The following is a 12,076-nucleotide window of genomic DNA, read 5'->3' as shown; positions in this document are numbered from 1 at the left end:
TAAGCATTTATTGTATTAACTAAATCTCTTCAATATGCAAAAAAGAAAAATCTTCTTCATTTAGGTAAGCAGCTTATAACTTAAATAACCCCCACTTTTCATTAAAGATAGAAATTTTTGGCCAAGGCATAATGACATTTCAATTTCTCTTAATTAAAAGTTCTCTTAAAAATATTTTGTTTAATGCTAACAAAATGCTCTTTTTTACCTTTTTATCTAGTTACAAATTTTGAATAGATATCTCATACAACAAATGTTATAAGTAAATCCATTCTTAATACATAAGGTAAAAATAGAAATATTATGTTTCTTTTATAATTGAGGCTAATAGCACAAGCTGAATAGCACAACAAATTCCAATCAATTAGTTCTACTTCTTTTTGTATACATCTAGTCATGAGGTCATTTATGGCTTTTTTTTTTAATACATGAATCTAAACACTGCAAACAGATGCTGTCAACCTGGGTGCTAGCCTTCAAACATTACTAATAACTGTGAGTTTATTCAGGAATTTCATCAATGATTTATAAACATTAATTATGGAGTCCCAAAATATCTTGAGGAAGAAGGAAAATGTTAATGTGCTGTTCTTATTAAGGCATAGAGGGCCAACCTAGGTCAGCCTTTATAAATCTCTATATAAGAGATTTGGGAAGGATAGAAATGAAAGAAGGCAGTAACTGCTTTATTCTTTCAGCCCTATCTGTAGACATGCTTCAACTTAAGTAGAAATCACCCAGCACATCAGATAATTATAAATTTTCTGACCTGTCAGGAACTATCTCTAGTCTAACCTAATAAAAAAAAATTTTCACTGTGTCACATGCACAACTGGTTGTACAGCCTACTAAAAAAATTATATAACTGAGTTAGAAAAAATAATGGCAAAATACATTTAAAATAAAAAAGATCAAAAATGTCAAAAAAAACCTTAAGGGGAAAAATATCAAGGAAGGAGATACAGAAATACCAGACCATAAACTATATTATAAAGTGAGAGAACTTCTTTTGAAGTATAAAATGGATAATTTCAATTGTCTTAAGTTAAATTTTTCTCGTATAAATAAAACCATTGTAGCCAAGAATAGAAAGAATACAGAAATTGGGGGGGGGTATTTAAAGACAATCTCTCAGATAGAATATGATTGTGGTGAAATATTGCTGTGATGTAAGAAATGATGAGCTGGCTGATTCAGAAAAAAATATAAAAAGGCTTGGACTTATGAAAATATTATCCAACTCTAGAGAAAGAAATGACAAAAAGAAATATGTAGAATATGGTCCTATATATGTATGTGTAAGAATATATTTATATAAGATTGTGTGTGTGTGTGAGTGTTTATAGCTATCTTTCTGTTTGCATTTAAATGTAGCCTTTTGGTGGGAGAACAAAGCAAAGAAAAAAAGAGAAAACCTGAGGGGAAGGAAAAAAAAAATCTGGGTAGTTTTGAAAACAATATTTAGTATGTATTACATTGGTTTTCTTGAAATGGAAATTTATCGTGTTATATTGTATCCTCTTATTTTCTGCTATGTACATGAAAATGTCTTTTTTTTCCTTTTCTCATTTTGCATTTAATTTTTTTTGTATTTTTCCACTTAAGAGTATAATTGTGTGTAAATATGGTTTTCAACATTTATTTTCCAAGATTTTTATTTCTATTTTTTCTCCCTCTATACCTCTTCTCCCTCCTCCCCAAGATGGCAAACAGTTGTTATCTCTTATACATGTACAATCATATTAAACATTTCCACATTACTCAAATTGTGAAAAAAGAATCAGAATAAAAGAAAAGCCAAAAAAGGAAAAACAGCATGCTTTGATCTGAATTAAGACTCCATCTTTTTTTTTTTTTTTTCCTACAGAGGTGGAGAGCATTTTCCATCATGAGTCTTTTGGAATTGTCTTAGATCATTGTATTGGTGAAAAGAGCAAAGTCTATCAAAGTTGATCATTGTACAATGTTGCTGTTACTGTGTACAGTGTTCTAATTCTGCTCATTTCGATTAGCATTCGTTTTCAGGTTTTTCTGAAATTCATCTGGTCATCATTTCTTATAACATAAGCATCCTATTACATTCATATACCACAAGATGAACAGCCATTTTTCAATTTAAGACCATCAACTCAAATCCCAATTCTTTGCCACCACAAAAGCAGCTGCTATAAACATTTTTGTACATGTGAGTCTTTTTCTCTTTTTTATGATCTCTTTAGGATAAAAACCTATTACTGGTTTTGCTGTATCAAAGGATATGCCCAATTTTATAGACCTTTGGGCATAGCTCCAAATTGCTCTCCAGAATGATTAGATCACTTCACAACTTCACAAAGAATGCATTCAGGTTTTATATGTTCCACATTCTCTTCAACATTTATGATTTTCCTTTTCTGTCATATTAGCCTATCTAATAGGTATGAGGTTGTTTCAATTTGCATTTCCCTCAAATCAATACTGATTTAGAACATTTTTACAAGACTACAGATAGCTTTTATCATCTGAAAACTGTCTGTTCATATCCTTTGACCACTTATCAAATCCTATAGTATTCTTTACAAAAATACATATGAAATATAGATACATATAGAAAAAAATTAAAAACTAGAGCAGAATATAGGCTTCAGTTGAAGTTTAAAAAAACTTCAGTTGAAGTTTTTAAAAAAAAGGAGAAATAGCAATTCTGATCTCAGACAAACAAAAGCAAAAAAAAAATAGATCTAATTAAAAGAGATAAGGAAGAAAACTACATCTTGCTAAGGTACCATAGACAATAAAGTAATATGAATATTAAATATATATATATACAATGAGTGATATTGCATCCAAATTCTTAGAGGAAAAGTAAAATAGAATAACTACACTAGTGGGGGTTCTCAACCTATCCCTCTCAGATTTAGATAAATCTAACCACAAAATAAATAAGAAAGAAGTTAAGGAGGTGAATATTATTTTAGAAAATTAGATATGGTAGACCTCTGAAGAAAACTGAGTAAGGATAGAAAGCAATATACCTTTTTCATAGCAAAATTGACCATATATTAGGACACATAAATCTCACAATCAACTGCAGAAAGATAAAAATATTAAATGCATCCTTTTTAAATCATGGTACAATAAAAATTACATGTAATAAAGGCCCATGGAAAAATAGACTAAAACCTAATTGGAAACTTTAAAAAGCCTAATCATAATAAATTAGTAGTTCAAACAAATTTTAGAAATAATAAGTTTACCTAAGAGAAAGACAATAAAGTGACAATATTCCAAAACTTACAAAATGTAGTCAAAACAGTCTTTAGGGGAAATTTTATATCTCCAAGTGCTTAATTAAATTAGACAAATTAAATGAATTAAAAGAGACAAAAAGAATATCAATAAATTGGGCACGAAATGAAAAAAGCTACAAAAAGAGCAAATTTAAAATCTCCAATTAAATACCAAATTAAAATTCTGAAAATTAAAAAATTTAATAAAATTGAAAGTAAGAAAAAATTTATACTAATAAAAGTAAAAGCAAAAGCTGGTTTTATGAATAAACCAATAAAATAGGTAAATGTTTAATTTAATTTTTTAAAAAAATAAAGAAAATCAAATTAGCATCAAAAATGAAAAGGATGAATTCACTACCGATGAAGAAGGATATACTAATAATTAGGAGCTATTTTATCCAACTATATGCTAATGAATGATACAATCTAAATGAAATGGATGAATATTTTAAAAAATACAAATTGTACAGAGGAAATAAAAAAACTTAAATAAACCTATTTTAGAAAAAGAAATTGAACAAGCCATCAATGAACTCCCTAGGAAAAAATCTCCAGGGCCATATAGATTCGAAAATAAATTCTAACAAACATTTAAGGAAAAATTGATTCTAATACTATATAAATTATTTGAAAAAATAAACAAGAGTCCTACTAAATTCTTTTTATGACGCAAATATGGTGCTGACACTAAAACCAGGAAGGCCCAAAATAAATACAAAAAATTACTATTCAATCTCCTTAATGTATATTGATTTTAAGTAAACTATTAGCAAAAAGATTACAATGATTTATCACTAGGATAATACACTATGACCAGGTGGGATTTATGCTAGGAATGCAAGGTTGTTTCAATATGAGGAAAATTATCCACATATGGACCATATCAATAATAAAATCAATAGAAATCATATGATCTCAATAGATGCAGAAAAAGCATTCAGAAAAATACAGAACTACTAAAAACATGAAAGTACAAAAGTACAAGTACATTTAGTACTAACTATAATGAATAAAAGCTGGGAGCCTATAATATCAGGGATAAAGCAAGAATATCCAATATCAGCAATGTTATTCAATGCAGTACTAACTTTAGCAATAAAAAATGAAAAAAATCATCAGAGGCATTAGACTAGGCAGTAAAGAAATAAACTATCACTCTTTGCAATTGATATGATGTCATTCTTATAAAATACCATAACATTAACTAAAAACTGCTTGAAAATAATTAACAACATATATATGTATGTACATACTATATATGTATATATATATATATATATGTTATTCACAAAACCCAGCAGCAAGAATAGAAAAAGTAATTCTACTTAGAATAACAGTAAATAACATAAAATATTTTGGAGTCTATTTCCCAAGAGAAACCTAGGAACTAAATATAAATACAATTATAAAACATTTTTCATACAAATAAAATCAGATCTAAATAATTAGAAAAATATCAAATTTCTCATAAGTAGGCCAAGCTAACACAATAACAATGATAATTCTAACTAAATTAATTTACTTATTCAGTATCATATGGATCAAAGCATCAAAAGTTTTTCAGAGAGCTACAAAAAACAAAAATAAAATTCATCTGGAAAAATAAAAGGTTAAGAATAAGGGAAGTAATGAAAAATGCAAAGGACTAGTTATATCAGATCTAAAATTATGTAATAAAATGGCAATCATCAAAACTAGTTGGTACTGAATAAGTAATAGAACAGTGGATTTAAGAAATGATCAGTAAGCTGATTTCAGAAAGACCTAAAGAGACTTACATGAACTACGTGAATTGAATAAAACACATGCTTAAGTGAAGGAAGTAGAACCAAGAGAACATAGCAACAATAAGATTGTGATAATCAGCTGTAATGGACTTGACTCTTTTCAACAATGAGATATTTAAGGCCAATTCCAATAGAGTTGTGATGGGGAGAGTTATCTGCATCTAGAGAGATAATTATAGAAACTGAATATGGATCACAACATAGTATTTTCACCTTTTTTCATTATTTTTGTTTGCTAATTTGTTTTTTTCTTCCTCATTTTTCCCCTTTTGATCTAATTTTTCTTGTGTAGCATGATAAACATCAAAATATGTTTAGGGGGAAAAAAAGAATAGTGGATCACTTAAATAGGTTAAGTATACAACACACAAACTCAATGATTTTAATAATCTACTGTTTGGTAAACCCAAAGACTTCAGCTTCTGGGATAAGAACTCACTATTAGGCAAAAACTGTTGGGAAAACTTGAATATAGTATGGCAGAAATTAGGTATTGATCAACATCTCACACAATATAACAAAAGATTTATACATTAAGGGTGATATCATAATTAAATAAAGAGAGCCAGAATAGTTTACCTGTAGATCTTTGGAGATGGGAAGAATTTATTATCAAACAGGTGATAGAGAATATTATGAGATGCAAAATGGATAATTTTGATTACATTTAATTAAAAAAGATTTTACATAAATAAAGCCAAATGTAACTAAAATTAGAAGGGAAGCAGGAAGCTGGAAAACAATTTTTATACCCAGTATTTCTGATAAAAGCCTCTTTGGAAAAGTGAATCAAATTTACAAGGCTACAAATCATTCCTTAATCAATACATGGTCAAAGGATATGAACAGGTAGTTCTCATATAAATAAATTAAAGCTTATCTATATTCATATGAAAAATGCTCTAAGTTACTGTTGATTAGAGAAAAAAAAATTAAAACAACTCTGAAAACTGGAAAATATCTCATAAATTCGGCATAGACCTACATCTTACACCCCATGCCAAAATAAGGTCAAAATGGATACATGATTTGGGTATAAAAGCTATACCATAAACAAATCAGAGAACAAGAGAATATAATTTACTTATCAGATCTTTGGAGGAAGGAGAAATTTATGACCAAAGAAGCACTAGAGAACATTATGAAAGGCAAAATTATTACATTTTATTACATTAAATTAAAAAGGTTTTATAAAAACAAAACCAATAGAAACAAGATTAAAAGGGAAGCAGAAAGCTGGGGGAAAATCTTTACAACCAATATTTCGGATAAAGGTTTCTAAACTATATAAACTGTATCAATTCATAAGAATACAAGTCATTCCCCAATTCATAAATGGTCAAAGGATATGAACAGACAATTTTCAGATGATGAAATTAAAGCCATTTATAGTTACATGTAAAAATGCTCTAAACCACTATTGATTAGAGAAATGTAATTTAACACAGCTCTAAGATACCCAACTCACACTTCTCAGAATGTCTAATATGATAGGAAAAGATCGTGATAAATGTTGGAGGGGATATGGGGAAACTGGGACAATATGGGGAAAATAATGGTGGAGTTGTGAACGGATCCCACCATTCTGGAGAGCAATTTGGAAGTATTCCCAAAAGGCTATAAAACTGTGCCATTAATGGGTCTGTATCCAAAGGAAATCACAAAGGAGGGGAAAGGACCCACATGTGCAAAAATGCTTGTAGCAACTTTTTTGTGGTAGCAAAGAATTGGAAAAGGAGTGGATGCCCATCAATTAGAGAATGGCTGAACAAGATGTTATATATAAAAGTAATGGAATATTATTATTCTTTAAAAATGAAGAACAAGCTGACCATAGAAAAGCCTGGAAAGATTTACATGAACTGATGCTGAGCTAAACAAGCAGAACCAGGAATACATTGTACATAATAACAACAAGAATATGTGATGATCAACTATGAAAGTCTTGGCTCTTCTCAATAGTTCAATAATTCAAAGGAATCCCAATAGACTTTGGACAGAAAATGTCATCTGTATCCAGAAAAAGGACTAGGGATACTAAATGTAAATCAACACATGTTATGTTCAATTCTTTTTTCTGTTTTTTATCTCTTTCATGTTTTTTCCCTTTTGCTCTGATTTTTCTCTCCAAACATGATTCATAAAGCAATGTATATTAAAAATAAACAAATCTACTGCAAAAAGGAAAAAAACAACAACTCTAAGATGTCACCTCATATCTATCAGATTAGCTAATACAACAGAAAAGGAAAATGATAAATAGTGGAAAAATTGGAAAATTAAAGTGTTATTGATGGAGCTGTGAACTGATTGAACCATTCTGGAAAGTAATTTGGATCTACATCCAAAGAGCTATAAAATTGTTCACATCCTTTAATCCAGTTAAGACCACTATTAGATATATATTCCAAAAAGATCATTAAAAAGGGGAAAGGACCCACATGTACAAAAACATTTAGAGTAGCTCTCTTTGTTGTCGCAAAGTGGGAAATTGAGGGAATGCTCATCAGTTAAATAAATTGTGGTATATAAATGTAATAGAATATTATTGTGCAATTAGAAATGATGAATAGGCAGATATCAGAAAAATCTGAAAAGACTTACATGAACTGATGCTAAGAGAAGTGAGCAGAACCAAAACACTTATACAATAACAGCAGCATTGTGCAAAGATCAAATTTGATAGACTTTGATCTTCTCTGAAATACAATAATCTAAGAAAATTCCAAAAGACTCAGGATGGAAAATGCTATCTACTTCCAGAGAAATAACTATGGAAACTGAATGCACATAGAAACATAGTATTTTAACTTTTTTGTTGTTTTTCTTTCTTTCTCGTGGTTTTTCCCTTTTATTCTGATTCTTCTTTCACAATATGATTATATATATATATATATATATATATATATATGAAGCCTATAACAGATTGCATCCTATCTTGGGAAGGGGAAAGAGAGGGAAGATGGAATGGAGGAAGGTAGGAAAAAAAACTGGAAATCAAAATATTATAAAAGTAAATGCAGAAAACAAAATTTAAAAGAAAAAGAAAAAAATGAATGAATAAATATATTTTAAGTTGTTACAAATAATCATAGTACAGAAGGGACATTGTTAATACACCAAGACTAAACTGGAATTATTCATATGACCTCTATAACCCATTCCTAGCAATTGTCAATAGGTATGTCAATCATCACTTTGTCAATAGTTGTCAATCATCCTAAAACTTCCCAGAGTCAAGGAGTTAAAAGTCAAAAGCAACTCAGCTTGTAATGATCTCAAGAAGTGCAGAGTATTAGAGGTGGTAAGGGCCTTTGAGATCTTCCAATCTTGTCCAATGCCACCATTTTATAGATGAGAAGACTAAGACTCAAAAAGATGAATTGTTTGTTTTTTTTGTTTTGTTTTGTTTTTAGTAAACTGAAAGCCATTCAGCTATCTACAATCAATTTTTTTTGTGCCTCCACTAAAATGGAATTGACATTAACATTTAACCTGCATATTCACACTTATCAGATCATAATAAGCAGCTTGGTGATCAGATTATCCTAAAGTTTCAAGTAGGCAAAAGATAATATGATATCTCAGGGGGGGAAATGGCATTCTCAGCTAAAAAGCAGTAACCTCCTGTAAGCCCTACCTTTGCCCTTTTTTTGAGTCCTATTTGAGTAAACTGTAGGCAATGAATATAATAACATAAAGTGACCTTACTTTTCCAAAGCACTTTGTTCCAATCTTTCTGCTTCCTTTTTCTGCCGCTCTTGATGCTTCCTGACACGGGTTTCCCACAATCCTCTTATGACAGAAATGTCAAATACAATCACCTTATGCCCCATATTGGTAACATGAAGCTTCCCTGTTTAAAAGGAAAAAAAGTTAGTGTCTACAAAAAGGGTTAATTTTAAATATGACATTTAAAATAGAATCAGAAAATTAATGGCTCAAGAATGTATAATCATAATTGAATGTTAATTGTTTACAATAAAACACATGGAACCTGCAGTAGACCGAACCACCACCAGTACAGATGTAGTTCACATATCACTTAATAGATAGGTTTTATTAGGTTTCATGAGACTGTGACTGGCCCAAAATAATCTAGTTAGTATATAATCACCAGAAACAATACTTGGGCCCAGATTCTCCTTTTCCTAACTCCCTTTAGCCCAAAATTCCCTACTCACAATAATAAATTTTACTAATACAATAGTCATCCAGCATGAAAAGTTATCCAAAACAAACAAAAAGAAATTCTAGAGGTAAGAATTATTAATATGTAGTTGTGTAATGCCAGAGAATCTGAGGCAAGATAGAGATTAGAGAGCTTTTAATATTTTATTTGAATGTCTGAGTGGGAGAGATTTTCTGGGGAGCAAACAGAATCTATTCTTCCCCCCAGGGCCGAATTGGACTTTCATCTCAAAGAAGTCAGCATGGAATGTGAGATTCTAATGATTTTTGCTCTAGAAATCAAGGGAGTCAAAGACAAGGAGGGGGGAGTCCAAACACTGGTGAGCACAGAAATTTCAAAGGACCTCAATTTGCTTCTAACAAGTTGGGCGTAGGACCAGAAATTCTGATACATTGGGAGTGAAGGAAGTATTCAGCTAGAGACAGAAAGTCTGGAACAAGAGATATGTTTACATCTCTAAGTAACTTATCTGCAATTTATGGCTCTATGGAATGCTAATGATCAGGGGTCTCAACCCGAATTATCTCAGTTCTAATTAGGTTAGGAAGGGAGTTCAGAACCAGGGGAATTGAGGCAGAGCAATTCAAGGAACTAAGGCAGAACAATTTAGGGAAACTGAGGCAGGACAATTTAGGGAAACTAAGGCAGAACAATAAAAGGAAACTGTGGCACAACAGTTGTTCCATTGTTTCAGAAGCTTATCAATATTTCGATTAACCAAGAATACTTAGAAAATGAGACTTTGTGATGATTTTAAATTTTGATTAACTGAAACTAAAATAGAAAAAAAATCTTTGGAATCATTGTTTAAAATCTTTTAAAAACACTTTCCTTTCTTAGTAGCAAGCTATTGTGAACATAAGAGAATCCTTTATTAATTATTCATTATCTTCTCTCTCTTCTAAACTTTGCTTTATCTCTAATATCCTTCTCTCTTCTGTTGTGGATACTGAATTCAAATCTGGCTTGTCTTCATTAACTCTTTCATGGATTGTTAAAATATGTTTCTAATTTTTATCCCAGTCTAATCCAATCCCTATAGCTAAGGAAACCAATATCCAGAGAGATTGTGACTGGCCAAAAGGTCACATATTTAGTAAATAGTATATTGCAAGACTTTGACATGGGTGTTCTAATTCCAAAGTTCATGAAACTTTCATCCTATTCATAGGAAATATTTACAAAGAAAACTAAGTGCAGAATACATATAAATTAGATACAAAGTAAACTATAAACAGAACAATACTTCACCATGGACAATTAAGAATCATAGACAAACTATGAAAGGAAATATCCACAGGCTATACAAGAAGTATTCACTTCCCTTCTCCCAGGACTTGCAAAGAAGTAAAGGTAAAATTAAGAACAACACTATGCAGAAAAGAGTCGAATGGCAAACAGTCAAAGGATGTGAATATACAGTTCTTATAGGAGAAAATAAAAACAAGCCATAGCCATATTTTTTTTAATTACAGATCACTAGTAGTTAAAGAAATTTAAATCAAAACAATTCACTCCCATCAGATTAACAAAGTTGAACAAAAAAGGAAAGAAAAGAAAAGAAAAGAAAAGAAAAGAAAAGAAAAGAAAAGAAAAGAAAAGAAAAGAACAAGTGTCAGAAAAATTGTGAGAAAACAGGACCTTAAATGCCTGTTTTGTGTAACTGTGAAGTTCTGGAAAGCAACTTGGAAATGGGAATTTGAACTCAGCAAACTTACTATGAATTTTGATCCAGGGTACTAGGAATCAGCCTGTACCCCAAAGAGAGCAAAACACTCACATATACAGAAATATTTGTAATATTCTTTTTTAATGTCATTTGAGGAACATCTAAAAATTATGAAATTTGACTTATATTAAGAAATGATGTAAGGAATGGTTTCAGAGAAACCTAGAAAGACTTGCAAGAACTGATAAGATGAAGTGAGCAGAACCAGGAAAATAGTTTACTCAATAAAGTAATATTGTAAAGGTAAAGATCTCTGAAAACCTTAAGAATCCTAATCAACACAATGACTAGCCACAATTCCAAAGGATTGATGGATGTTACCGACCTCCTAATTTAGAGCTGATGAAGGCAGAGGGCAGATTAAGCCATACATTTTAGCAAGAACAATGTAGCCTTTTGTTTTGCTTGGCTTATGTATATTTGTTACATGAGTTTTGTTTTAATTTTTATTTTTAAATGGTCATGTAAAGGTGGTAATCAGAAAAATAAATGCTTATTTATTTTAAATATATAGCAATTTTAATTAAAAAACATGAAAGGGATTTCCCTTGAAGAGAAATCACAGGCAAACCTGCTGAAACTGCATTGAGGTGAGAAGTTATGGTAAAGACAATCCAAGATTACTCCACATAAGGCATATCTATAAGTAACTCAAACTTCTAGCAATTGAAGGATTACTCATAAATAAATTTTGCTATTTTGTCTGTTGTCTGTGTTTTATGTTCTTTAAGCTTTGTTGTGAGTCCCACTTGTGTTCTTTATCTAAAAATTAATATTTGAGTTTGTTTATGTTTGTGAAGCATATCTATATTTGGCGAGTTAATTTTAAAAATTATGTCCCTAGTTTGTCAGTTAACCAAAGAAATGATAACTTCCCAAAGATTAAGTTGAGCTATGAATTACATATTTAATCTCATTACTGGAAAGCTGACTATTGAGTAATTAATTCTTTGGACATGGGAATCCATTAAGCAAGTTTAATGAGGTACTAATCATTGAAAGCATAATATTAAGAGATAAAAAGACACCATAGATGTTTACTGTTCTTTCTTCTGGAAGTATCTGATGATGAAATGGAGGTACTTCCAGGTATGTG

General features: G+C 30.4%; 1 protein-coding gene across 1 annotated transcript in view; it reads right to left on the bottom strand.

The window, feature by feature from the left end:
- LRRC2 (leucine rich repeat containing 2) overlaps positions 1-12,076 on the bottom strand; it is a 175,984-nt gene that overhangs the window by 147,439 nt on the left and 16,469 nt on the right. The window contains exon 2 of the mRNA XM_074281698.1: positions 8,771-8,915. Coding sequence (XP_074137799.1) covers positions 8,771-8,895 — 125 coding nt within the window. The 5' untranslated portion in view covers positions 8,896-8,915. The remainder of the gene's footprint in view (positions 1-8,770; positions 8,916-12,076) is intronic.

Source organism: Sminthopsis crassicaudata, chromosome 1 (genome assembly GCF_048593235.1).
Source record: "Sminthopsis crassicaudata isolate SCR6 chromosome 1, ASM4859323v1, whole genome shotgun sequence".
Lineage (NCBI taxonomy): Eukaryota > Metazoa > Chordata > Mammalia > Dasyuromorphia > Dasyuridae > Sminthopsis > Sminthopsis crassicaudata.
This window is presented reverse-complemented; position numbering and strand designations above follow the sequence as displayed.